The 26,084-nt window shown below is 45.3% G+C and overlaps 7 protein-coding genes across 7 annotated transcripts; 3 read left to right on the forward strand and 4 right to left on the reverse strand.

The window, feature by feature from the left end:
- Positions 1–10,325: 10,325 nt before the first annotated feature.
- On the reverse strand, positions 10,326–12,632 carry K441DRAFT_106234 (HET-domain-containing protein). The gene is made up of 3 exons (XM_067639930.1): positions 12,540–12,632; positions 11,847–12,431; positions 10,326–11,780 (listed from the first exon to the last, which is right to left on the reverse strand). The coding sequence occupies exons 2-3, from the start codon at positions 12,265–12,267 to the stop codon at positions 10,450–10,452; spliced, it is 1,752 nt and encodes a 583-aa protein (XP_067510117.1). The 5' UTR covers positions 12,268–12,431; positions 12,540–12,632; the 3' UTR covers positions 10,326–10,449.
- Positions 12,580–14,585, forward strand: K441DRAFT_719801 (peroxisome biosynthesis protein Peroxin-2). Its single transcript, XM_067654031.1, has 2 exons — positions 12,580–13,190; positions 13,328–14,585. The coding sequence occupies exons 1-2, from the start codon at positions 12,891–12,893 to the stop codon at positions 14,411–14,413; spliced, it is 1,386 nt and encodes a 461-aa protein (XP_067510118.1). The 5' UTR covers positions 12,580–12,890; the 3' UTR covers positions 14,414–14,585.
- Positions 14,586–14,917: 332 nt separating this feature from the next.
- Positions 14,918–16,634, reverse strand: K441DRAFT_533324 (6-phosphogluconate dehydrogenase C-terminal domain-like protein; the record flags this gene model as incomplete). Its single annotated transcript, XM_067642274.1, has 3 exons — positions 14,918–15,736; positions 15,856–16,370; positions 16,508–16,634. 3 exons carry the CDS (start codon positions 16,632–16,634, stop codon positions 14,918–14,920), a joined length of 1,461 nt encoding a protein of 486 aa, XP_067510119.1.
- A 550-nt stretch (positions 16,635–17,184) lies between these two features.
- On the reverse strand, positions 17,185–19,602 carry K441DRAFT_702461 (glycoside hydrolase family 76 protein). The gene is made up of 2 exons (XM_067653403.1): positions 19,285–19,602; positions 17,185–19,230 (listed from the first exon to the last, which is right to left on the reverse strand). Exons 1-2 carry the CDS (start codon positions 19,387–19,389, stop codon positions 17,377–17,379), a joined length of 1,959 nt encoding a protein of 652 aa, XP_067510120.1. The 5' UTR covers positions 19,390–19,602; the 3' UTR covers positions 17,185–17,376.
- Positions 19,603–20,396: 794 nt separating this feature from the next.
- K441DRAFT_106239 (RNA-binding domain-containing protein) lies at positions 20,397–21,557 on the reverse strand. Its single transcript, XM_067639931.1, has 3 exons — positions 21,117–21,557; positions 20,574–20,997; positions 20,397–20,523 (listed from the first exon to the last, which is right to left on the reverse strand). Exons 1-2 carry the CDS (start codon positions 21,351–21,353, stop codon positions 20,767–20,769), a joined length of 468 nt encoding a protein of 155 aa, XP_067510121.1. The 5' UTR covers positions 21,354–21,557; the 3' UTR covers positions 20,397–20,523; positions 20,574–20,766.
- A 1-nt stretch (position 21,558) lies between these two features.
- K441DRAFT_106265 (uncharacterized protein) lies at positions 21,559–23,174 on the forward strand. The gene is made up of 2 exons (XM_067639932.1): positions 21,559–21,625; positions 21,702–23,174. Exon 2 carries the CDS (start codon positions 21,720–21,722, stop codon positions 23,025–23,027), a length of 1,308 nt encoding a protein of 435 aa, XP_067510122.1. The 5' UTR covers positions 21,559–21,625; positions 21,702–21,719; the 3' UTR covers positions 23,028–23,174.
- A 1,174-nt stretch (positions 23,175–24,348) lies between these two features.
- Positions 24,349–25,667, forward strand: K441DRAFT_106311 (uncharacterized protein). Its single transcript, XM_067639933.1, has one exon. The coding sequence runs from the start codon at positions 24,431–24,433 to the stop codon at positions 25,295–25,297; it is 867 nt and encodes a 288-aa protein (XP_067510123.1). The 5' UTR covers positions 24,349–24,430; the 3' UTR covers positions 25,298–25,667.
- Positions 25,668–26,084: the final 417 nt, after the last annotated feature.

Genomic DNA, 26,084 nt, shown 5'->3' on the forward strand with positions numbered 1-26,084 from the left:
AATATTAAGTGAAATTCTCTACATCCATCTAGATAAGAGGACTGTGGATAAACTCTTTTACTTCTTAATTTATTCCTTCTCTAAGTCTTAACGGGAGTTCCTTAGTACTCTTTATAGAAAAACTAGAGAGTAATAAGTATAGGATGTTATCTATTTACCTACTTTTCTTAAAATAATGTGTAACTATTCTAACGTATATACGTTTTAAGTACGTTTAATATCTCTTATATAGTATCTATTTTAATTAAATTATAGACTATAATTTAGGGGAATCTCTAAGGTTTAGAGAACTATATTAAAGAGAAAGGCGTAAAGAATATTTTAAAGTGGAGGCCGCGTCTATCTATTATAGACCCTTAATAGTAGTTATTTGTATCTAGCTTAGGAAACTAAATCTTTTGCCTTAGCACCTTATCTTTGCATTTAATAGTATTCGGCAGCGTTAGGCTCACATACATATATTCCTAGAGGTTAAGTATTAGGTAATACTAAGCAGACATAAAATATATAACGATGAATTAGTATAATGCGTACGGCGATAATTTTTAGCTATGCCTACTATATGGAATCCTTTACCAAATTCTATCTGAAGGAAGGATAGAATGGTAATACTAAAGAACCTAATTCCGTTAGTTGGAGTAGGGGCTATAGCTACTATATCTGTAATGGTCCCAATAGCTCTTATCTAATTAATATTGTAACTTCTTCGTATATCTTTTAAGGGTGCTCCTCCTTTTACTACTAATTTTACTTTCCTTTACTCTCTTTTGCGATAGCTACTTGCTAAATTCGACCGCTTACACATATAGATGTATTTCGAGCAACCTATGTTATTATTTCAGCTTTTAAAACCTCCCTATCTTTTAAGATTTGGAGACTATATTTTAAAGAATTCCTAATAGATATATACGACTTTTACGCAGTTGATCTTATTAATGCGCTTCTTAGTTCTACCTTAAGGGTTTATAGTGTAGAAAGCCTATACAATGAAAACGAAGCTGAGGTGGTTAAGTCGCTATAGGCTAGGCAAGATTTAACGGTGTTAATTGGCGAAATTGTGATTTCTGGCGTCCTTGTTATAAGTGGCCTAGAACCCTAGCCACCGCCTAAGGAGGGCATTTGTACAGTACTACTATTTATTTAGTATAAGTTTGCAAGCTAATAAAACGAAGGTATTCTTAATAGCCTTTTAGAGGGTATCGAAAATCTATATTAAGATAAAAACCTAAATAATATTGAGTTTTATAAGGAAAAAACTTACGCTAAGGGGTATTAGTATAGGTCTTAGGTTATAGGCTTAGGGGCGTAGCTAATTTTACGCTAGGTACTCCTAAGATTGCTAGATAAAAATCTCTACTCTTGCTATATATAAGTCTTATTAGAAGTCTGCCCTAGGTAGAATACTTATTAAAATGGCAGTAAAAAAGTAGGATAAAGAGGGAAAGAGGATATGGGTATTAGCTATACTAGTAAGCCAACTTATTTTAAGGCACTTTAGGTTTAATATTAAGACTAAGTTAATAGAAGGTCCGGTAGAGTATCTATATAGTTTTAGTGCTTATAAACCATAGCGCCGCATTATAAGCGTATAGCTAGGAGATAAAGATTAATGTAGGGTATAATAATGTAGAAAACTTGTAAGTTACCAGCTAAAATAAAAGATTTATACTCTTCTCTTTTTTTATTTAGTATTACCTAAAATTATAGACGGTATTAAATACTTAATCTAGTAATAGAATGGAGAAGGTAACTGACCCCTATACGCCCTAAGTGCCTTCTTTAGTTATTCGTCGCCTAAGGTTTAGGCAACAACTTATTAGAAAGCCGCTTAGTTAAGTTATTTAGCGGTAATAATATAGCATTTGCATAGCCCGCCTTATTTCTTAGGAATAATATTGTTATAAGCTAGCCTGCTCCCACTTTTATCTTCATTCTTTTCTATTTTCTTAGATATTTGAGATTATAGCTCCCTTTAGTAGATTTACCTACCCTGCTCTTGCCCTTGTTATAACTGCTTGGTTTTTACAGTATCTAAACCCTTCTATTATTGAAATAGTGTTATATAGTGCCTTTCTCTACTTATTTATTATTTTCTTCTAGGTAATATACCTCTTTAAGGAGTTAGCCGAAGATTCTGAGGTCTAGCGCGTCTGGCTTTATTGCGTTAGTATTGCTCTTAGTTAGTATTTGCGATTATAGCTTTAACAGGATCGCCCTAAATACGCATTTTCTATTTAGCTATTAGGTTTCTAGTATATAGGCATGATTAGGATAGTAGCGCAAACCACTAAGACGGAAATTAAGGCCGTAAGGTCAATTTTAACGTACAAAGCCTCCCCCCCCCTAATTTTAGCTATTAGTTTACTGATATATAATATAGTTATATAGGCCTCACATTGGCCATTTTTATAATTATACAACATTAAGAGTTCTATTTTTGGCATTGGAAAATAGTATAAAGGTAATCTTTTACTCTATAAGAAAATTATTTTTCTGGCTTATATAGAGCGTTAGGGAGGTTTTGCAATCTACGAAATAAATTGCCCCTCTAATAACTAGGGAAAATGTAACTATTATTATTAACTTAGCTATTGCACCTAAGAGCCCTGGCTTCTTTTACTTCTATAATATAGTAAGCAACTTCTAGCGCTTTAACTCCTCGTAGTAACCCTAGGACTATTAGTATAAGAAAGATCTAACGTATTAGCTAGGGGCTGCCTAAATCGTAACCTTATATAGTTCTTCTGCATATTCCATAACATAGTAGAAGTGCTAGGTGGGCTGCGTTTAGCGCGGCTGCCAGAACTGGCGGTGTTTAGCTAAATAGTTAGTGCGACCCTAGGGAAGGCGGGAGGACTAGTCTTATAAAACTAAACTAGTAGGGGTGATACTGGTGGCGTTAGCTAAGACACTTAAATAACTTAAAATTCTTTGTTCGCGAAACCCTACTTTGCTATAATATATTAGGACCTAGTAATTTCACCAATACCTATTTCTAAACGCCACTACGTATAATGGATATTAGGGCTAATGCTACTGCAAAGTAGGTATAGGATGTAGTTTAGTATAATTTAGAGTAGTAGTAGCGTTTTCTGGCAAGTATATAGGCCTAGGCTAAGGCGCCTTTTTTTAATAAGGATTAGCAGAAATTTATGAATAAGGAAGCTAGAAATATTATTATATCACGGCGCGGCTAGAATGATGTGAATTTACTTAAAAGGGAAAAAATTCTAGAACGCGTAAACGAAAAGCTAAGAAATGATAGGTTAAATAAAGTAAACTAAAAGGCTATAAGCTGGCGTATACTAAAAGCTATTAGAAGTGCTACTGGTTAGTTTTAATATAAATATTATAACTAGCACGTTTTTACTAAGTTATGTTTTAGTTCTAAGGGATAAGGAATCCTAAGGGGAATTAACTAATAAACCTATTTAGAAGCTCCCGTAGAATCCTATATAAGACAATATACAAAAATAAGTAGCGGGTGGTGCGTGTAGGTGTATAGCTATATGGATTATTAAAGATAGGCGCTTAAATTAAAGCCTAATGTAAGTAGTGCCTGTCTCGCCTTATGAAATTAGCAGCGTATTATGCCCTAATTAACGTAGCTATGCCTTATGCAAATTTGTGCCGTATAATGCTGCTACCTATATAAGCAGTACCCAAAAATATAGGACTTTTGCTCTTTTAGTCGCTGAGTTTTTACCATAAAATTGAGAATAGAATATCCTATATAGGCCGACCGTCTTAGCGCAATTCTTTAAGCTCTAAGAACTATAGGAGTAGGCCTTACTATTTACTTCTTATATTTAAACGCTAAGCCGTTCCATTAGGGTATAATAAGGTATTTAGGTATAAGTGCAACTAATAATAAACCTTATATACGAACTTCTGCAGTATTTCTAAGTTATTACTATATTTCAATTTAACTATAGGCATATACGCCACGCGCTTTAGCTTATAGAGGATTTAGGCAGCCCTATATATAGGAAGCCGCTTAGTGCTAGTAGCTCCGCTATACTTCCCTTATATAAATACTTACTCGGTATACTCCATTTCTATTTTCTATAAATACTTTCCTTCTATAACCGGTAACGAAAATCCATTAATAACTTCTTATAGCAACTCCAAACTACTAGGCTACTAGCTCTATAAGTAACTAAAGGTAAATTATACGCACTAGAGACTTATTATTAGATAAGGCTAGTAAGAGCACTACTAACTCTTACGTTAGTAATATAATAAGCGATATCTAGCTTTATCTTTCTCCTCCCCCTTTAGTAGATATTAACGAGGAACTAATACCTACTAAGCTTAATAGCATTGGGGAGATAGTAATTACTACTAACTCTAGTGTTAACGATATGACGATAAGTATTTAGCCCCATCTTTCTCACCCTCTAGTAGATATTAATGAGAAATTAATACCTTCTGAGCTTAACTCTCCCAGCGGTATTAGAGCGACGGTGACTCCTTTTAGTGTTAGCGCGCTAAGCTATCCCTTTCCCTCTTTTACGAATGCTACTGAGGACCCAACCTACCCTGATAATAATAATACCCCCTTTATATACTTTAGAGTGGAGGATAGACTTGCTTAAGACTACTTTAAGGGGGAACTAAGCGCATTTTTAACCCCTATATAATTATCGCCAGTAATACTAGTTGGGGGTTATACCCTTTAGCCGACCGTTTTCGGTTTGGCTATAGGAGCAACAGCTAGGGATAATATTATTAAGTATTTAAAAGTTTATATAAGTAACTAGTTTATATTTTTATAGAAGAAAACTAACCGTTATAAGAATTTTGTTACCACGTTTTGTAGAACGGCAAAACTTTATTTTAATAATTGTTAAACGTTTAGGCTTAAAGCGGTATTGGGATATAGACGTTGCGGTATAAAGATTATCCACCAGTTATTGGACGATCCTAAACTCCTAAAGTATATTAAGATAATCTATATAACCTATAGCCCTACTAGCGAGTAGATACCGACAGGAATTTCTAAAGATAAAGATAAGCCGGTATTTACGCTTAACGGAGTAGTAGATAGATCTTATAATAATTCTCTAAGGCGCTAGCGTTCTTTTGTATGTATAGTATAGACTAGAATAAATAAGGGTAAAGAGGAGATAAGGATAGTCCAGTATCCATCGCTAGGGGCGGTTATTACGCATGCGTTGGATAAGGCCGAAAGAAATAGGTGGTCACTAAGATGTAGTTTTACGTTTATTAGTTATATAAAGGATAAGCGGTATAAAGGAGTCCTTAAAGCCATTGAGAATTATATGCTGATAGATAGGATATTCGTACTAATCTAGCTATGCAATGTATATTCGTTTCCCTGTAGTGGACTTTCTTCAATAACTAGGTGCTTAAAAGTTAGAATGGGATAAGCGAAAGGTAGGATATAAAGCTATCCGTGCGAGCCGCTATAGGAGATAAGCCGGGATGCCGAAGGATTAGCTTTAGCCTTTTTATAGTGAGATTTACGGCGCTTAATAAAGTAGGTTTGTGGGGGGTGATTTTAGTAAGGGGGTTACCTTCTTAAGGGATAACCTATTAGTAGAAGTAATTACTAGATCTTATCTACCTCGCTAGTTTATCTAAGTACTAAAAGTATATTTTATACCTAAGCTAAAAGCAGTTAGTTAAGTTACCAAATATAAAATACTAAAAATGTTATTCTTTCTTTAATGCCAACGCTAGATAAGGAATAATAAAACTATTATAGTTAGTAAAAATACCTAGTTACCTTCTCTAAATCTTCTGACCTTTACTTTAGTGTTTTAGTTAGTAGCTTCCTGCTTCTTCCGAAGCTGCTACTCCTACTTCTCCCCTCTATATTTCTCCCTAAATAGTTTCTTAGCTTATTTAAGTAGATCTTCTCTAAGATTATCCTCCGCTACCACTAATAACGCTTATTTAACAGTGTATTGTATAGATCTATCCTCTATAACGTAAAGAGCCTTAATATACTTAACTATGTAATCGTTATCCTCTCTATTATGTGGATATCTTACTATCTTTTAAAGCCGCTTCTTCTGTTACAGGTCCTACTCCTTTTCTCTAAACTTTATTTTAAATAAAACCTTAAACTGGCTATAATGCTCTTCTCTTACTAGACTATCCGTTAGTACCTCTAACGACTTTTATTTTATAGTGGATAGTATAAACCTGTTATCTGTAAGATAAACAGCTTTAATATGTTTAACTATATAACCTATATTTATTTTATTAGGTAGATATATATAAAGAGGCATTTTCTTTTTATAAGGATCTAATAACGGTAATTACCCTATTTTCTTTACCTTTTTAGCCTTTACTCTTTTCGCCCTTAAGATTTTACGTCACTTGGCGGATTAATTATTTTAAGGGGGCGCAGAGGAATTAATGGACGAGGTAAACCATTTTTGAGTAGGAGTATTCCGAGGTAGAGTACTAATACTAGATAGTAGAGCCTCGGTTTAAAGTGGAGCGTATTAACTTTGCTATTTTAGTAATAGTTGGTAGATAGGGTTTAATCTATTAACTTTCTTAGCTGGACTATACTTATTAATAGCATTTTCTAAGGAAATATATTAGATAGGCTAGGATAGTTTTAGGACTATTTTGGTATACCTTAATAAGGTCTTTAAGAATGCTCTAAATGCTAGTTACTATCTTATCTAGAGTTGACTTTTTTACTACAAAGGTATTTGCTATAAACGTTATTAGTATCTACCTTAGTCGGACTTAGTGCGTAAAAATCGTTAACTATTACTATAGATTTGTCCTATAGTTTTTCTCCAATAAGTTTATCGCGGGAATTAGAACGTCCGATTTTAGTTATATGGGTATAGTCTAGTCTATTTTATAACTTACTCCCTTACTTCTAAAGAGTATTAGCGTTCTAATTACTTATATAGTTACTAGCGTTATTAGGGCTAGAGCCGCTTCTCTATATTATTTTGGAGCGATTAGGGACTAATACCTTACCCTAGGCACCTATATTATTTATAATTCTCTTAAGGTTACCTTAATTAAAATTTTTAAAGGGGGTTAGAGAGTATTCTAAGGCTAAAATGATTCCAACTAGCTTCTCTAGCCGCTTGTCTACCTTTTTAAAACCAAGTTAATTATAGGGTACTCTGTTAGTACGGTTGTAGGCAAAAAGGTTACGGGCTACTACCTTAGCTAAAGCCTTATTATAAGCTGATTCCCCAATTAGGCTGCTAAGCGGACCGCTATAGATAGAGTTAGCGTTATTTAAAGAATCTGGACTGCGTTGTCTCTGCTTATAATAGCGGCTTTTAGGCGCCGATGCCTTTTAGTCTAGCTTATTAGTACTTTTACTAGTATTATAGGTTTAGTCATTAGGGCTCTAACTACTGTTAATACTGTTAGTGCTCTTTAGGTTAACACCTAGGTAACTAACTATAATATTACTTAGAATACTAGAAATAGAAGTAAAGTCGGTTTAGTCGCCAACGGTAATAGGCTTAAGGCTTTAAGTGCCGTAGTAGGGTATACCACTATATAGTTTTCTAGTATTTAGTGTAGCTAGTTTATCTATAGTATAGTGTAAGCAATTTTCTTAAACTAATTATAAAGAAATTTTAAATGTAATATGTTTACCTTTACTATTAACTAATACTCTAGTCTTAACTCTAGCTTTAGCTCTAGACCTAGATCTAGATTTATACCTATTATAGAGAATACTATTCTCCTAGCCCCTATTGCCGGCCGGCTACTTAGCGGCTATACACCTAGGGCTAGGACTAGCTATTAATACGCTTCTCTAATGTTTCCCAGAAATAAGGTCTTCTACCTTTAAAAGAAAGTTATTATTATTGTTGTTGTTATAATCGTCATTATGGCCACCAACACTAGTTTTCCTAATAGGATTATTATTTATAATAGATGATTTTCCTACGTAGTATTAGATGCTGTTACTATAACTTAGCTGCGTATACATCTACCTTAGGTCCTAGTTAAGCCATCTCTAGCTTTCTAGCGCTCTATAACTTTTTTTTCCGGGATAGGACCTATAAAATCCACAATTAGTATAGAATAGTTGTTTCCCTTAGTAGGTTTCCAGCTTTGCCCGCTAGGTTTTAAGGCAAACCCTTTAAAGTAGGGCGATTGAGAAACTAGTCTGGCTTTAGGTAATTAGGTAGTTAATCTTACAGGATTATAGAAAGTCTGGGAATTTATTTATAGGTTAAAATTTAGGACGAAAAGACGTAGAATGGGTAAGTAGTCTTTTTAAGTGAGATAATCCAGAAATAAGTAAGAGAGTGTATTCTTTATAGGCGTGCTTTTAGCATAGGTTAATCCTTAGCTTGCCTCTAACCTTACTAAAGTAGTAGCTTAGCTTAGGTAGCTTCTAGCGAAGACATTATAGTGTATAAATATTACGCCCATCCCCTTAAAATTAGTAGTACCTCTAATACTAGAATCGGCCTAGTAAGTTAGCCCCTAGCTAGAGGAACCACTTATAAAGTTATCTAAGATTTGCGTATTATTCCCCCTACTAAATCCTTTAAGTTTTTTTGTAGAATACCGCTTCTTTTAGCTAGCAAATATATAAAGGGGTATAACTATTACTGTCTGCGCCTTGCTATATTAGGGCCTATATTAGTAATACTTTATCCATAACTCCCGGAAGCAGAGGCAGCATTAGTATTTATTAGTAGTGTTAAGTCAGCTTACTCCGCCCCTTTCGGCCATATTACTACTTACTTTCTCGCTAATTTAAAAGTAGATGCTTTAGGTGCCCCTTATACAGTATAATATAGCTCCTAGATAGACAACTTACCACAGCATTACTGTTAAATTAAGGCTTTATATCCTTAGCTATTTTTTATAAAGTTTAAATCTAGCCTTTCTAAAGCGGATTAAAGCTAATGCTTAAGATTTAGGGGGTTAATAGTAAACCCTAGATCCTAGTATATTGGCCTTGGTTTATAGTATTTAATTACTATAGTATATTACCCGTTCTCGTATAAGATAGAAACTCCGTAGTAGAGACGGAGTCAACTAACCTAGAATTATTTGGCGAGCACTCTATATTAAGCATTAATAGGGGTATATAGACCCGTTTTGCCACTATAGTAGCTTTATATAATAAGGCATTTCCTTTGCAGTTATAAGGTTAATATAGTGGTCCTTTAACCAAGTCTACCCATCCTCTAAGCCTCCTGCCGCCCTTTACTGCCTCCTTCTACCCCACTTACACCGTACTGCTGCGGCAGCTATATTTTAGTAACTAGTTGCGGTTTAGGCTCTATAACTTCTTAATCTAGCTATAGCCACCTAAGTTATACTCTTAAAGCAGTAAGAATAAGGCGTGTTCTTTAGTTATCCATAATAATGACCTAATAAAGTGCTAGTGCTAAAGCAATTTCCGGTACAACGTATAAGGGTTAAGTTGGTGTTTTAACTCCGGGGCAGATAATCATTTATTAGAACTAAGATGATAGAAAATGGGCGAAATAGGGCTATATAGATGTTAGGAGCAAAGGCTAATGTAACGTGGCCCGCCTCCACGTCGCCATATGGCCAAAAAGACTGAGAGTGCTTGCGAACTTGTCGCAAGCGCGGCGGGACCTAATATATATACTCTTACAGCTAAGAACGTAGACAGCTATAAAAAGAGTACTAGAGAGGAGAACAAACAAAAAGCAAGGCGGAGAGGAAAAGAGGCTTAGAGGATACTTAATATCAGTCTCCCCAAATCTAATGCGATGGTAGTATATAGGCCCTAGAAGCAGAAATAATAGTTAAATATTTAGAAATCAGCTAAAAGGGTGCGCATCTCAGTATTAGTCGTGATTGGAAGGTCAGCGTTAAGGGGTGGGCGCAGGGCAGCGAGGGTGGGGCCTTACAGTAGGGGTATAATGAAGGCAGAAGTGGAATTTAAGAGAGAAAGAGCTGGTAGAGAGGGCAGTAAAGGTGATAAAGCATTTTATAGACGTTAAAAGCAGCGGTCGACTAAGCGAGAGAGCGATACCCGAAAACGGGTGTCGGGGCCCCGCTAAACTCAAAGAGGTAGCGCACCTGGACACAGATTACCAAAGCGACTTAGGCTATGGCTGAATCGAGAGGCGAGTTGATTAGAATGCTTATTTGTAACTGGTCAATGAGCCTGGGGGCGGCAAGGAAGTAAAGCGCATGGGCCAGGCCAAGACCCGGGGGAGGTGTCCAGCCGCTGAGCCAACACGACAGGCAACGGCCGTCTTGGCGACGCTTCGGTTTCATCTGCACATACTGCAATCGCCCATCTTGTGACATTTAAGACCGGACCTCACATATACCCACTCATTAGAGTGTAGTGGATAGGTGTAGTAGAAGCAGAAGCTTTGCTAATTGGCTACTTCCTTCAGAATGAAGAGCCATGAACTATGAAGGCCTTCACAAGAATTGTTCCTTGACATTTTCTAGGAGCAACGTAGCACCCTGCACAGCGTTTTAACGCAATTCGAAGGAGTCCAGTTCGTACAATCCATTCTCCAAATCAGCAATAGCCTCTCCGTCGGTCAGATTATCCACGTAGACAGCTCCAATGAATATATAGTGGTTGCCGTTAGGCCGAATCACAACAGGAAAACTGCAGCCTAGAAAGACACATATCATGTCACCCTCCCTTATCCCAGATCTGCCAGCTCCCATTAGCGGAATTGCTGCATCCGTCACGAGAGGGCCGCTAATACTCGTTTCGATCAGGAAAAAGACCATGTCCCCGCAAGAGCGTTGAATGTTCAACAACACACCCTCTCGAGCCATGGTCCGCATACCGTCGGGGCGGTTACTGCGTCCGCTCGGAAAATGTGTGCTGCCGCTGCTAGTGTCAAACAGTTGAAGAGCTTTCACTAAGTCGCTGTTTGACTCTGCTGCCCCGAACGTAATAGTATTCAGGACATCTGAGTCCAGGGTTGAGGAATCACCCGGTATTTCCAGAAGAAGCTTTCGCCACTCAAGAACGTCCCTTTGTACGGCATGGAACAATTCGTGTTCATCGTTTGTCAAATGCTGTCGGGCCGTCATGGACGCTCCACACTTCTTTACCGTGCCAATGCAAAAGCCTGCCGCGCAAAGTATCCCCTTATCTGAGCGGAATCCTACAGATGCTGGGGTATCTCCCGCCGCATTATTATCAGATATACTGCACTTGTAAGGAACCAATGATGGGACGTAGGTGCTCCAGTCAGGCACCCAGGACGGCAGAACGGTCTGGCCGGTGCCTAGGATTGCCTCGGGACTCCACTGGATGGCGCTGAAACATAGAATGTCAAGCTTTGAGGTTATATCAACGATGGCCTGCAAAACCCCAATGTATACGTCGCGCATCGTCCGGTTATAGTCTATTTCCAGTCCAGGGTGAGTACTAGAAGACAGATCAGAGAGCCCTAAAAGTCCGAAGACTTTGTCTTTTGGGTCGGATGCGAGCTTCCAGCGGTTCTTCCACAACAGGTCCAATAGCGGCATGCCCGGAACGAGTTTTGTCGAAACCTCGTTCAGCTTGATCTTATGGAGTACCACGCTCAGCGTGTTTACGCCCTGAGTGCCACTCTGCGACAAGACCTCTTGGCGGAACTCGTCATGGTGCATAGGATTCGGAATGAGCATCTGTATGAACCTTTGCACAGCCCAATACGGTATGATGCTATCTCCGCATTGGAGAATACCATCCTGGGCAAAGGCGATCTCTTGCGTGATCCACAACCGGCCCCAGTAGCTCTGCATTTCCTCGGAAAGATGCAACCCCAGACGGAGAAGGACCTCGCGCATATCGCCGTTCTCTAGGAGTTGGGTTTTCAACCATTCTATGGAGAAATCCTGGTCAATAGCTTCAGAGATAAACCTACCGGCATAAGCTGCATTTTCATCCTCATTGCCAAGCCAGCTTACGACCTGATGAGCGTCTCGGTAGATATTCTTCATCAGCAGTACTTGGGCACTGCGCTCGTCCAAGTCATCCTGGTTGACGCAAATCGCGTCGATCCATAGCGTCCTGTCATCTGCGGGTAGTCGTAAAAACCTGAGTGCGAGGCCTAGATTCTGAGTGACTCTGAATGGATGCTCATCAAGCAGAATAGATATACGAATGCTTGGGTCACCCCAAACATAGGAGAGCGCTTCGTATTTGGGCGTATCGTCCAGGGAGACATAGCTAAGGCTGCATCGAATCGGCTCTAATTGCGTTCCTGGCTTGATGGTGGCAAGGCGAATTTCTCTTTTGTGAGAGTTCAAGGGAGTATATATCCTGCTAGAGGATGACTTGTCCATTTAAATGAGTTTATAGATTACTCACCGAATAGGAAAGCCTCTCCTAGGATTAATAATTTGATGCAGTATATCTGCGTAGGCTGCACGAGCTAGGCTGCTAGTATGACGGGTAATAAGGTCTGAAAACGGAAATGGAATTTGGAGAGGTCATTCTTGGTGATCGTCTATCGCGCGAAAATATTATATCTCAGGCAGGCAGAAGTTTGCGAGAGATTATTGCGAAAGATTAATTTGCATAAAAGTAGTGCATGCCTGAACGCCTGGGAACTTACTCTAGTTAGGCTGCTAGGTTGATCGTCCTGTCAGTATTTCTCACCATATCTCACCATCCCCCTAGCTCGGAACTTCATCCGGATGTCTTTACGCGGTTGACCGCAGTCTGATTTACATTTAAACAAAGGGCCTTCTAAGGAGACCTTTCCTTGGTACGGCATGGCACATACTACCCTCTAGATCTTTCTCAGACCTTCCTCAAGCATATGTTGTGCGGCAACACCTAAACGAATCGTCAACCTCGGCCCAGAGCTGCAACTCCCAAAATCTCATGCGACCTGCCAGCAACACCTACATGCACATCATACCTCCCACACCTCCACACCATCCCAACCCCCAATGCCGCGCAGATGGCCTCCGCCGACTTCGCCGCCGCTCAAGAACGCATTGCAGCTCGCCGCGCCCAACGCGACTCTGAAGCCCGAGCACGCGCTACTGCTAGGAACGAAGCACATGCCTCGTCGGTAGCACGGCTACCATACCCATTCAACAGACTAGGAGGCGCTGGATTTGGTTTATGGGACAGTGTTGGTGGACGAGAAGGGACAAGGCCTGCGTTCAGGGTGGGCCAGGTCGACGCGGAATTGCTGGATGAAGAGCTGCTAGAGCTGTTGAAGGGACAGGTGGGGGAGGGACTGAAATATTTAGGCGTAAGTGTGCTATCATTTTCTCTGTCCTTTTAGGTGTTATGTGGTATTCTTTCACTGCTACCCCTACGTCCCCCGTCTCTACAGCACCTCCCAGGAACGCTAGAATCGAGCAGCATGGCTAACAAGCAACATCACAGTCCCACCTCACCGACACCTACACCCCGGAAATCCTCCTCGTCCTCCGCGCCATCGTCTTCAAACTCTCCATATGGGACCACAGCGCCTCGTATGGCGCGCTCCTCCAAGGCCTCCGCTACACCGACGCCCGCTCCTCGCTCCCCTCCCGCCCTCCCCCAAAACCATGGCAAAAAGCCGTGTACGGCGCCCTAACAGTCGGCGGCCGCTACGCCTGGACAAAATGGGAAACGCACCTCCTCACCGCATCCGAAGACTACACCAGCGCCCCATCCCCGCGCCTCCGCCTCGCCAACCGCGTCACCGAGCTCCTCAACTCCGCCCACGACATCGCCAGCATGGCCTCCTTCCTCGTCTTCCTAACCAACGGACGCTACCGGACGCTCCTCGACCGCCTCCTGCGCCTCCGCCTCACCCCGACCTCGCACGCCGCCTCGCGCGAAGTCTCGTTCGAGTACCTTAACCGCCAGCTCGTCTGGCACGCCTTCACCGAGTTCCTGCTCTTCCTGCTCCCCCTAGTCGGCATCGCGCGCTGGCGCCGCATCCTGTCCCGCGCCTACCGCCGCACCGCCGCCTTCCTCCTCCCCCTCTTCCGCCGCCCCTCTTCCGCCTCCCGCACGGCTTCTCCGGACGCTGAGGAGGCCGCCGCCCCGACGGGCGAGCTCGGCTTCCTCCCCCCCCGCACCTGCGCCATCTGCTACCGCGACCAGAACCCCGCCGCGGGCAGCGAGGCCGCTGCGCTGGCGGCGAGTGCGGCTGGCGGCGGCGGCGTTGTTGGGTCCGCGGCGACGGATATCACGAATCCGTATGAGACGGTGCCGTGCGGGTGTGTGTACTGCTTCGCGTGCGTGGCGCAGTGCATCGCGAACGAGGACGGGGAAGGGTGGACGTGTCTGCGGTGCGGGGAGGTGGTGAGGGAGTGTAGGCCGTGGAGCGGGGATGTGCTGGAGGAGAAGGCGGGAGGGGGAGGGGGGTGGGAAGAGTGTGGGGTTTGCTGCGGCGGCGGAGGGGGGTGCGGATGCGGAGGGGGAGGGGGAGCTCAGAGAGGTCGAGCCGGTACCGGAGGAGGAGGGGGAGTCGCCGATTGAGGTTACGGCGTCGATGGTTGCGGAGGAGGTGCAAATGGGGCTGGAGGGGAGTAGGGGGTTGAGCGAGAGCTTGGCGCTTGCAGAGACTGAGGAGTGGGCGAGGGGTGGGGCGAGTGAGGATAGCCAGAGCGAGGAGTATGAGGAGGAGGAGGGGGGCGTAGATGAGGGGTTTGGCGGGGGTTGATGCTGAAATTAGGGAAGTACCGAGTAGAATTGGGGAATTGGCTGATTTTTGGAGGTTGGGAGTAACTGAACTTACTTGAATGCATGAGCGGCTTTGGGGAATATTGGAGTGTATCTTACTAAAGAAAGGCGCGCGTTGCGTTAGAATGTACTTTCTCTGTATAATTTTATATTGTTTGACATGAGAATCACGCAGCTTGAGCCACCTAGGAATAAAATCTATTACATCCGACGCCATATCATAAGACACATCCTTCGTCTATTCATACTCATAACACTCGTGACCAGATCTATCCTTTTTCACAAAGCCAACCCTTAGGATCAGAGATCTACGAGCACGCCCTTCGCAGGCTTCCACTCATAATGATGCTTCCCTTCTGTCGGCCCCTCAATCTCCTCCTCGCCCTTCTCATCGAACATATGATGACCAAAGTAATCCAGCTCCGCTCCATAAAAGCTCGTCTGAAGATCCGTGCCCGTGACAATCTTGAAATACTCCAGACTAGCGCTCAGGGCGGGGACGGCCTGATCCGTCTCGACGCACTTAGCGACGACTTTGCGCAGCGAAAGGAAGCACTTCTTCACGTCCTGCATGGCCCTCTGGCTGAAGAGCAGGTTAAAATTGTCGGCGGACCTGTTCTTGTCGGTCAGCACCGGCGCGAGAATCTCGGACGAGATGTAGTCCGCTTCTATGATGCAGCCGGCCTTCCAGATCTGCACCACAGCCGCATAGTCGATCTCCCACTTGTGCTCCTTGTTGGCTGCGTCGATGGCGTTCAGGCCCTGGATGAAGCTGGCCAGGCAGGCGGTGTAGACGCTCTTGCGCAGCGACTCGAGGAACTGCACCTTCTTGAACTTGCCCAGCTCGATCTTTTGCGGCGGGAAGCCACCGCCCATGGTCTTTTCGGCGCACTCGCGGTCGCCGAGATAGGCGGAGGCGAGGCGGAAGGTGTGGGCGGCGTTGAGGGTCGGCGCGGGGATGTGCCGCTCGATGGCTTCGGTGTTGGACCAGATGCCTGTGCCTTCTTCACCCGTGATGTCTTGAACCACTTTGTCGGCGACGGTGGGAAGAACCAGGTTGTTGGAGGAGTCGCGTTTGTGGGAGAGGTCGGCGCCGATGGAGATGAGGTATGTGCCGCGCTAGTTGAGTGGTGAGCATGCTAGTTGATGTATCTACTGCTATCTCTTGAAGTTGTGCGTAAATGGAAAGGGGAAGGGGAAAAGGGGAAAGGGGAATATCTCAAATTTAGCACACCTACAAGCTCACCACTTTCATTCCACCTCCCAAATACATCGCCAATTTCTTCATATTCCATTCCCATTGCACGCATGATACCCCAAGCCTCACTGATCGCACTCATCATCCCATGCTCAATGCCATTGTGGACCATCTTAACATAATGACCAGCGCCTCCTCTTCCCACCATGCCCACACACGGCTTGCCCTCCTTACCCTTCGCTGCTACCTGCTCCAATAGAGGCATAACGGTATTTAGCGCCTCTTTGTCACCACCAGGGCACATAGAAGGCCTAGCTCTCGCAGCTTGGTACTCGCTGGAGACACCGACGCCCAGGTAGTGGATGCCTGTGCCCTTACATTTAGCCTGACGATGCTCAGTATTGGCATAGTGCTCATTGCCGCAGTCGAGGATGATGGCGTTAGAGGTCAGGTGGGGCATCAATCCTTCGAGGACCTTATCGCCGACATTGCCGTGTGGAAGAGAGAAGATGAGAAGTTTGGGGGAGGAGAGGCTGGCACAGAGAGATTTGTAGTCTACCAAATATTAATTATGCTGCCAGTTATGTCTCGGCATACAGCACCGACTATTCCGGCGGTTCCGAATAATAGGTGTAGATACAGATACGTAGAAATGCCAGCAGAAACAATGCGTAAGCTGAACATTCTCTCACCTTTAAACTTCTTGATCCTCTCTCCAAATCCATCCTTCTTCGCCTCGTCAATCACCTTATCCATAGCCTGTTCCGAAGAATCCGACAGCGAGACTCCAAGGCCATTCTCGGCGAACAGCAGCGCCATACCGCCGCCCATGCTGCCACAGCCGATCATGGCAATCTGTACAGAACCGCATCAACACGTCCGCTTCTCCAATCGCAGATCCAGCGCGTCCTCAGCCCTCCATCTTACCTTCTTGAACTTAACCGAGTGTCCGGTCGTCTTCCGCGTGCTTCTACTGAACCTGGTAAGATCGAAAGTGATTAAGAAAGACGAGAGAAGAATAGTGAAATAGAGATACGCGAGAGAAGAGAAGGGAGGAAGAGAAGGGTCAGTACTGGGAAACAGCTCCATGGTGGCTGGTAATTATAGGTGAATATCACCATACGCTACGCTGCGTTTCGTCGTTCGCGAGCGATGATTACCTTGGGAAACTTTCATAGTGGCGTAGAACCTTCAGACCGAGGCTAAGCTTTCTGGCAAGCTTGGCAGTCGATGGCTTGCTTACCTAGGTAGATCGAGCAGTGGATAGCTATATATATAACTTACATAACATTTTTTGCCGAAGTTTCTTAGGTCGTCTTGTGGCTGTTATCAGATCCAAAATGCACAGGAAAGTACCACCTTTAGATATACGACCGTATTTAGAGCTAACATCGCCCTTTAGACTGTGTGTTCAAAGCGAGCCTCTTTTTTACGCCAAGGTTGGATTCATAACACACCACCGCCTTAGGATACACAAATACTGAAGTCACAAAATCACATTCCAGAACCCATATATAAACTACATGTACTTATAACATGAAAATGCATTCCCACAAACCATTTACTCCTGCCGATACATATTCACAAACTCCCACATGGCCCTCACAACCGCAACCCCACACCCCTGCGTCTCGACCGTGCGGCCTCTCCCCCGATCATTCGGATCCGCCTGCGCCTGAACGCCTCTCCGCACGTACCGGCCCTCCGACATCCCACCATACAGCGTGCCAGCACGCTCCGCACCGTCCTCAGTCCGCTCGAGCAGCGCGGTGGGATCATTACGGTAGTCAACCGCGCCAGCCGGGAGCGGCGGGACGGGATACTCTGCAGGAGCCCGATCCGGCCTCTCCTCCGGCCTCTCTTTCTGCCCCTGCTTCTGGCCCCCCGCCATCCCCGCACCCCACCACATGCCGAACCTGCCCATACGGTCCCTCGTGCTCAGCGCCGCTTGCGCGTTCCGCACGACCCACGGCGCGTACTCCTTGCAGCTCTGGGAATGCAGCATAGCATGCGTCGGCGTCGCCGCGTGCGTCTTCCCCGGCACAAGCGGGTCCAAGGGGAGCGGAGCGCAGAACAGGGTCAGGTGATGAAAGAAGATGCCCTTGAAAGTCTGCGCGTCCTGTGAGCACTTGCCGGCCGGGTCGCACAGCTCGGTCAAGATGCCCGACACGCCGAGGCCAGCCCATTCGCCGCCTGACGCCGGTTTTGGGAGGGGCGGAGGAGGGAAGTGGTGGGGGGTGAAGGAGGCGACGTGCAGGTCGTAGCCCGGCTGCCACCCGGTCGCGCGGATGACGTTGCGGACGAGCGTGTGGCCATCCTCGAGGTAGGCGACGTCGCCGGTGCCCTCCCACAGCCCGCGCAGGCCCGATAGCAGCACGCCCTGGTTGTACGTGTACACCATCTCGTTGCGGACGTCGCACTGCCCCGTGCCAGAGCTGCCGTTCTTGCCCCAGTTACGGATGTGAAAGCCGTCGACGTATAGGCCCTGCGCGTTCGTCATGTTGGAGCTCTTCAGCCACTTATACCCGTTCACAGCGGCGGCCAGGTATATCGGGTCGTGGGGGACCGCGGGGCCGTAGGGCGGCGAGCAGCAGCCCTCCGTAGTGTAGTCGCGCGTGCAGGCGGCGTTGATATGGCCGGCGAGGTAGGGCGAGCAGTTGGAGTCGCCGGGGAAGTGGAGGTACATGCCGACGCTGGCGGTGATGAAGAGCTCGTTCGTGACGGCGTTCTTGTACGGTGTCGTGTGCGGGCTCCATTTCATGCCGCCGCCGCATAGCTTCCAGTCCCAGCCTTTCTGCGCCAGATCGTAGAAGACGCGAGCGCGGTGCGCAAACGCGGATTCGAATTGCTTGCCATACCATTTTGACCCGCCAGCCGAGTGGCTTGTTGGCGGGTAGTGCAGATCATCGTGCTCTCGAATGAACCTGATGTTCTCGAGCCACCCGAGCACGACCCACAGCATATCGTCGTAGGCCTGCGTGCGGATTGCGAAGTGGTCCTCCCCGAAGAAGTAGGTGATTGCTTGCGAGAAGTACTTGTTGATCTCGTTCTCGATGCGTTGTCCCTCCAGCTCTAGCTCACTGTCCTTTTTCCGCATATCTGGCGTATCCTTCACAAGCGTACCGGGCATTATGTAAGAGAGCGAGCGTGTGAGAGAGTAGAGGGCGGCAGAAACGTGCGTGCCCATGACTGCAGCCGTCCAGTCAATCGCGGCGGGCCATTTTCCCAACCATATTTCGAAGTAATCGCTTTGCATCGTCTCGAGCGCATGGTGTAATTCTTCAAGGGAATTGAGTGGAAGGTCGAATGTGGGAGATTGTTCGCCGGGCTGAGGTATCTTTGGATGGAAAGGGGTTTGCGTATCCGTTTTAAAATCCCCAAGAGAATGCAGCGGGATTCTAGCTTGTCGTTGCGGCTGATGGTAGTTAGCGCGTGATCGTCCTAGATGCTCACGCAGAGAGATCCTAACGTTACTGTCTACATGACTAGCTTCAGTTACCAGAAGGAAGAAAGCACCAAGTACCAAGGCCCAGCTCCAGGCTGAGACCCCTGATGGTGCTATACGCAAGATCATGTTTTTCGGTGAAGCCCAGTATGAAATACGTAGAAGGCGGAGAAGGAACAGACGCAAAAAAAGCCGCTCCACAAGAGGGCGGACTAAAAGTGTTATATGGGAAGCATTTGGGAAATTCGAGCGGTCAGAAAGCTGTTGGTGTAGCTTCAGACCAATTGGGATTGAGTTCTGGGGGTTGAAAGGTGTATCGAGGCTTGCGATGGAGGCTGACCGCTCACGTGGTTTAGTCATACAACCACTTTTAGTCACCCCGCCTTCCACAAATATCTAGCCCAGCTGATCCAGGGACGCAAGGGGGCCAAAAGGAGACCTTGAAAACAAAAAGAGAGTGTCCCATGTTGTCATATTGACAAGAGTGGGATTCACCCACGCATCTTTCGATACTAGCAGTTTCCTCAGGAAAATCCCGAAGCTAGCGCCATAGACCGCGCGGCCATCTTGCCATGGAATAGAGGTATTAAAATTTTATAGTGTTTAGATTAACTTCATTAATGAGGAGCCAGACAGCTTTTTCAACTTTCGCCAAAGTTGGTTCACGCAGCTGCAATGGTAGAAGTTGACGAGCGAGCCATGGCTATGTGCGAGTTGAATGGTTCGAAAAACATGTAACATATTGAAGAATAAGATATATAAGGCGTATATCATGACGTAGCACCAATCTTCTAGGGGCCTATTATAGAAAGCCATGCGTCAAAACGCTATGGAATCACGTAATCTGACCGCTATGATTGGTTTAAAAGGCTATTTATTGTATGTGCGTATCTTAAGCGTCGTAAGCTAGGCTCCTTAAAATCGAGGTCATGGTAGTTGTAGCTGCCTGTAGAATGTATGGAGCAAATTCCTACATATTACGATCTCTAGAATATTTCCAACTAAGGAAATAGCAAAACAGCCCTCCTTTTTCAAGTGAGAAGAGCATTCTGCGAGATTTAGCGACTCTTTTAAATTAGTTCAATTAGATGCCTTTGAGACGATCTTGAGAAATACCGCCTTACCCAGTGCTAATCAACACAATTAGTACAATCAAGAGTCGAGTAAAGTTCGACTTAGAAGAACTCGAAGGAATAGAGCGGCCTCTTCATACACTGTATGGATATAAAATAATCATGAAGTTTTCAGTATCAGAACATGCGCCTATAGACTTATTAGACGCGTTCTGTTAGTGGATTCGAGCAAGTACTTACAATGCAATGGTAGAGAGGCCAACCTGTCTTGATCGCAAAACAGATTGGTAAGCTTGATTTTCCTATGACTCCATACGCCTTGTTAGGTCGGGAAAAGGCCGAATTATTTTAGCCCTCATTTTAAGATCATGTCCACTATGTCTCCCAACCGACCTCACTCGTGGTAGGTAGTCCCCTAAACCAATAGTAGAACTCAATCATCTCTATCATCTCTTGCTTCTCCAGGGCTCCTACTTCGCGCGCGCCCGGCGCCTCTGGCGGCGCCACCACCTCGTCCACCTCTTGCCTGTTGTCCCTTCCCAGGTGGCGGCCGCACAAACGCAAAGTCAACAGCAATAGTCTGATCTAAAAGCTTTTGACCATTCGCGCCTTCGATTGCAGCTTTCGCTTCTGCGAGGGTCGGATACTCGATCAAAACATATCCCTATATCCCAATTCGTATCAGCTTTGCCCCACTAACCCACAAGACAACATCCAGGTGCAGTGCAGCGGAGCGATACAAACATGCGCATGCATCAGCAGGGGTAAAAGAAAGAGTTGTACCTTCACGTAACCAGTCCTCCGGTCCAAGTTCAGATGTAGATTCTTGATTTCGCCGTAATCTCCAAACATATCCGTAAGATCCTCTTCACTAGCTTCCTCATGCACGTTCATGACCATAATAATCCAGCCCTCGATAGAGCGTACAGCAACAGCGCCTGCTTGTGTGCGCGCTTCGCTGGCTTTGGGCTCGGAGAAGGCTGCCTGTGGTTGGTCGATGTCCATTTCGATATCGGNCATGGTGGGCAAGGTTGTTGGGAAGGGTTTATCTAGATGGCGAGGCGAGTTTTAAAGACAGAGGTCCTCGAGGGTCGAGTGAATTGAAAGGTTGCTTGACAGGGAGGGTTTCAATATTGTGAGCTGTGTGAAGGTCTGAATAATATCGAGGATCGCGAATGGGACTTCAAGGTCTCCGCCTTCCAGCACGGGCCAACACTGGAAGACCCTTCTACCATCGAAGTAACTCTAATGAAGAAAATCTCTATTACTACTCGTTTGAAAATTCAATAATTGTAAGTAATGCTCATAAAAGCTTATGGAAATACCGCTCTCGCTATTACAATGATCTAAGCCTGAACCTTCATGCAGTGACCGGGCCCACTCAAAATGGCATTTCGTATCAAAGACCTTCCGGCAGAACTCTTCATTCATGTTCTTGAAAAGTTGCTTGAGTGCTCCTCGTCAGGTATTTTCCTTCGGTGTATACGATGTTGCCGTCACTGGTACGAAACGGGGATTCCCATCCTATACGAAAATATCATCTTCGAGCTTGATAATCGCTCGCCCTCGCGAATAGAACAATTCTTATCCCAATGCGTGAACCTCGAACGCATACGGTCAATCACGTTCGGTTTTGACTCCAAGAACATGTTCGCTGGCCGGGCTACCTTCAAGCATTTGATACCATTTTCGAAGCGGATCATGCCAAGAATGTCTTTTTTAACAACTTTTTCTTTAGTTGTAGCGGGCGAACACAGGCGGAGATGGGGAGTATATCCCAAGTTTCTCACCCGAATTCTCCGAGCACTTCCAACAACGGTTGTCAACCTTGAACTAGACACGCTAGGTCTTGATTTTAATGAAAGCAACACCATCCAAGAATACTACTTGACGCGCGACACCTCCGGTACCTTTGTCAAAGTTTTCCGTACCCAGGCACAAATTGAGGAGATCAGGGTCAACAATCATATCTGTGCCGCAGTTGGTGCCATCATACCTCGTTTACACCATTTGCGTTTAAGGATTTCCACGTTGTGTCCTAAGCTTCTCTGCCACCTTTCCCAAGATACATACGAGGGCAACCTCAATCACAACAGTAGCAGACCTCGAGTTTATTCATCACTACGGTCAGCCATAATTAGATTAGATCCGTGTAGCAATCGGCCGCCAACTCACCGCTGTGGAACGGATACCGTGTGTCCCGAGTGGCATGACGAGAATTATATGACTACCGGAGCAGAGCTAAAGTCGAATCTTCGAAAGCTGTACGAAGCTGGAGCGTTCCCTAACCTTCGATTATTGAAGATTGTACAACTCGTACCCAGTGACCCCAATGAGGACCTTACCATTGCCGAATTCACCAGCATCTGCAATATTGTCGCTGGGTCCGAAAGCCAATACCCAAAGTTCTTCTCCGCAGCTTACCTGGAGATTCACGACATCATCCTGGACTCTGTAACAAACCTTCCATTCCTGCGTACCGAGCGCCTGTACGCCCGCTTGCGAGAGGACAGTGGCGCTGCCATAAGGGAGCCACTCTGGGGTTCTGAGACTTTGTCGACACAGCCGCCCTCTCATACCGAACGGCTTCTCACGTCTGATATTGCATTAATAGCGCGGCAGCTTGGCTATAGGCGGCTTTCATCAAGGGCGTACTCCCGATTGTTGCACCCGAGAGACTCTGACTCTCTTTAGCTCTATAACCTATCTTCGCTCAAAAGCGTCACGTACTAGAGTAGGCATATTTGGACATCAGTATGAGTTACCAAAGGCTTCTCCAACGAGGCAGGACGTTGAGATTTGTTAGGCACGAACCTATGATGACGATATACATTTTTATTTACGCATTTACTTTTATCGCGGCTGGTTGGGTTATTCTATCATTTCAAGGTCTGATGAGCCGTAGCAAAGCATTTCAAGGCGTCTTTGGGATATCGCCTAGCGCCATCATACTTGTGAGTCTTGGCGTTGCGGAGTCCCAATACGGGAATGCGGTGCTTCATTGCACCCGAGCGTATTTATCTCATTCAAATCACCATTTATACATTTGGCTTTATTTCACCATCATTGCCTCCTCCCCGCAAATATTATTCAATTCTATGCCATCGAAATATTCAATTTCTTACCGCCAATGCTAGCCTTGCAAGGCTGAGATCCGCTCTCTTCTACTTATCCTCATCTTTTTACGGTGTAGCAAGCTGTTCAGAATATATTCAACCAAATTCATTTATCCTACTCAATTGACATATCCTCCATTACCATGTCCATAAGTTCTACGCCCAAAAGCAAGGGCTTTAAGCTTTCCCGAAAATCTGCCCAAGCAAACGACCCGTACGATCCATATTCCGGCATCGAGTTCAGCCCAGACAAGGATTCTGACGAGCTTTTCGAATGTCTCAAGCGGTCTTTTCCTGCTGGTAAGACCCATAAGGAAAGGATGAAGCTGGCATTGATGGGTTTCATTATCAATGAGCATAAGGAAATGAACCCACGGCCATTAAACCTTCCAACCACGAAGGGTGCCTCAGAGTCATTAGCTAGATCTTCTCATAGTAATTCGAATCCCAAAGCTTTGTCGCGGACGATCGGAAAAATCAGTCAATCTCGTAACTCGCAATCTGCTCCACACCAAGCGGTATCCACAATCACTGCAGCTACTGCACGTCCAACGTATGCTGCCGTCTTAAAAGGAGAGCAGTCTGTAAAGGCCTCCATTAACCCTAGGGAAATTAGCAGCGCCACCCCTTCCTTAGCCGCGATGACCGATGTCTGGAGGGCTTCCGACGGCGCACAGCTGAACCCACGGCGGAAGAAACCTATGACTGCGCAAGAACGAATTGAGTATCAAATTACGAGAGTCAAGGGTGCGTGTGTCAACTGTAAGAAGAAGAAACGCAAGGTACGCCTCTTCTCCCTGTTTGGAGCCAACTGCTAATAAGGTTAAGTGTAAACATGGGCTACCGCAGCTGCCGCACAACCAGCCACTGCACATCCAGCCGCTAGAAGAATGGTAGGTTAAGTTTGGTCTAGCTCGTCGCAATATCCCATGCTAAGCTATCTTTTACAGTCCCGAAGACACCGGCCTAGAAATTGGCAGTATGCAGCATGAACGTTCCCAGAAGATTGCACAGTACGCCCCGCAGCCAGAGCAGCATAAAGACGACAATGAGAGCGGCGCGCTCATAAGGGAAGGTCCCGTTTTGTCTCCAAGGATTTGCAACCCTACTCCTCCGCTCCATGGTTCACCGAAAGGTAGTCCTATCAAAACACTGGCTGGCTTGCCAGACCTGGGAGAGTCTCAGAACCCACGGCTTAGAAGTGCAGAAAATGACACTTTGTTACGGAGTGGTCCCTACCAGCATGCACACGGGCATTACGGGCTAAATGTTCTCAGCCCCCAAATACAAAAAAACTTCATAACTAACCCCCAGCACACGCTTCACGAAAAGGAAGGCACGACATTTTACGGTGAGCATCCGGTCCAATTCCATCCTACCGAAACTATGTTCAATGAGCTTTATACCAAAGGGTTAAAATCGCAACCTTCCAACAGTCCGCAACCCCTTGCTTCTGCTATCGGGGAACACGGCGGACGTAAATTACACACCTCTATCCCCAACAACGCCAATGCGGAAACCTGGGCCGACACAAGATCTATCATGGACTCACCACCGCTAAGCAGGTTGTCGGATGTCCACCACAACCACGACTTCAACGGAAAGACGAATGCAGAGTTAGATGATCCAGAAGTTGCGCGAGTTCCAGTAACTGAACCACGGAATTCCTCCCAAAACTGTCCTGCCACACAAAACGGAGTCACGGAACCACCAGGGCAATTCCGTTTCTCTAGAATCACCCCTCCGGAGATAGAAGATTGGGAAAATATGTTCGTCTGGACTTCTTGGGACGATATTCTTGATGACATTTTCCCCTCCGGAAATTTTGATCAGCCTAAGACTTGGTAGATTGTTGCAGCTCTCTACAAACTCCGAAACAAGTGTGCGCGACAATGGGGGAATCGGCTAGTAGAGTTAATTAATGGAATATTTCCTAAAATTAGCTAGAGGGTCCTGCGTGGATTGGCGGGCGCCCGTGCCACCTTTAATTGATTAACTGCGGCTGATCAGTAGCTAACGGCCATGAAAATTTGCTTGTGGAGCAGCTCGCGCTTCTGAATTTACCAGTAATATCTCGGGGCCGTCTACGATAAATTAATCGAAGCAGCGTATTTTACGTTCTAACAAATAATGAGTCGAAGTGTTGAGTGTAAATACTGCCTCAGTGGAAAAGATTGTTCGGTTGAAGAGGACAACGGATGTGTGAATATGCGTGGTGCTACATGATTAGAGACCTAGGGAGGTGAACACGGAAAGGGTTCGTTACTTTTTGGTTAAATTGTTCTAATAAACACGTCTACAAAGTCACAACTTACAGCAGTATATACCATCTAGCCATGCATGGGAAGCAAGTTTCAGAGCATCTATGGAAGGGAAGACCAACCGTTGTTCAGACTTACATTGGTAGTAGTGAAAGCAAGAAGCAGGTACCAGGAGTTGTTCGCGGCAGGGATGATGGGGAGGAGGCCTTCCGTCACCCAGCCATCAGCCTCTACGCACTGATCGAATTATCCGAATGAAAAAATAGGCAGACACAAAAGAAAGAAACCAACTAATCCACTCACCGACGCTGGATCGTCAGAGTGATTATGACTCGCTCAACCCGTAACCGTGGTTACCTCCATACTCCAAATCT

Source organism: Cenococcum geophilum (genome assembly GCF_001692895.1).
Source record: "Cenococcum geophilum 1.58 unplaced genomic scaffold K441scaffold_2, whole genome shotgun sequence".
Lineage (NCBI taxonomy): Eukaryota > Fungi > Ascomycota > Dothideomycetes > Gloniales > Gloniaceae > Cenococcum > Cenococcum geophilum.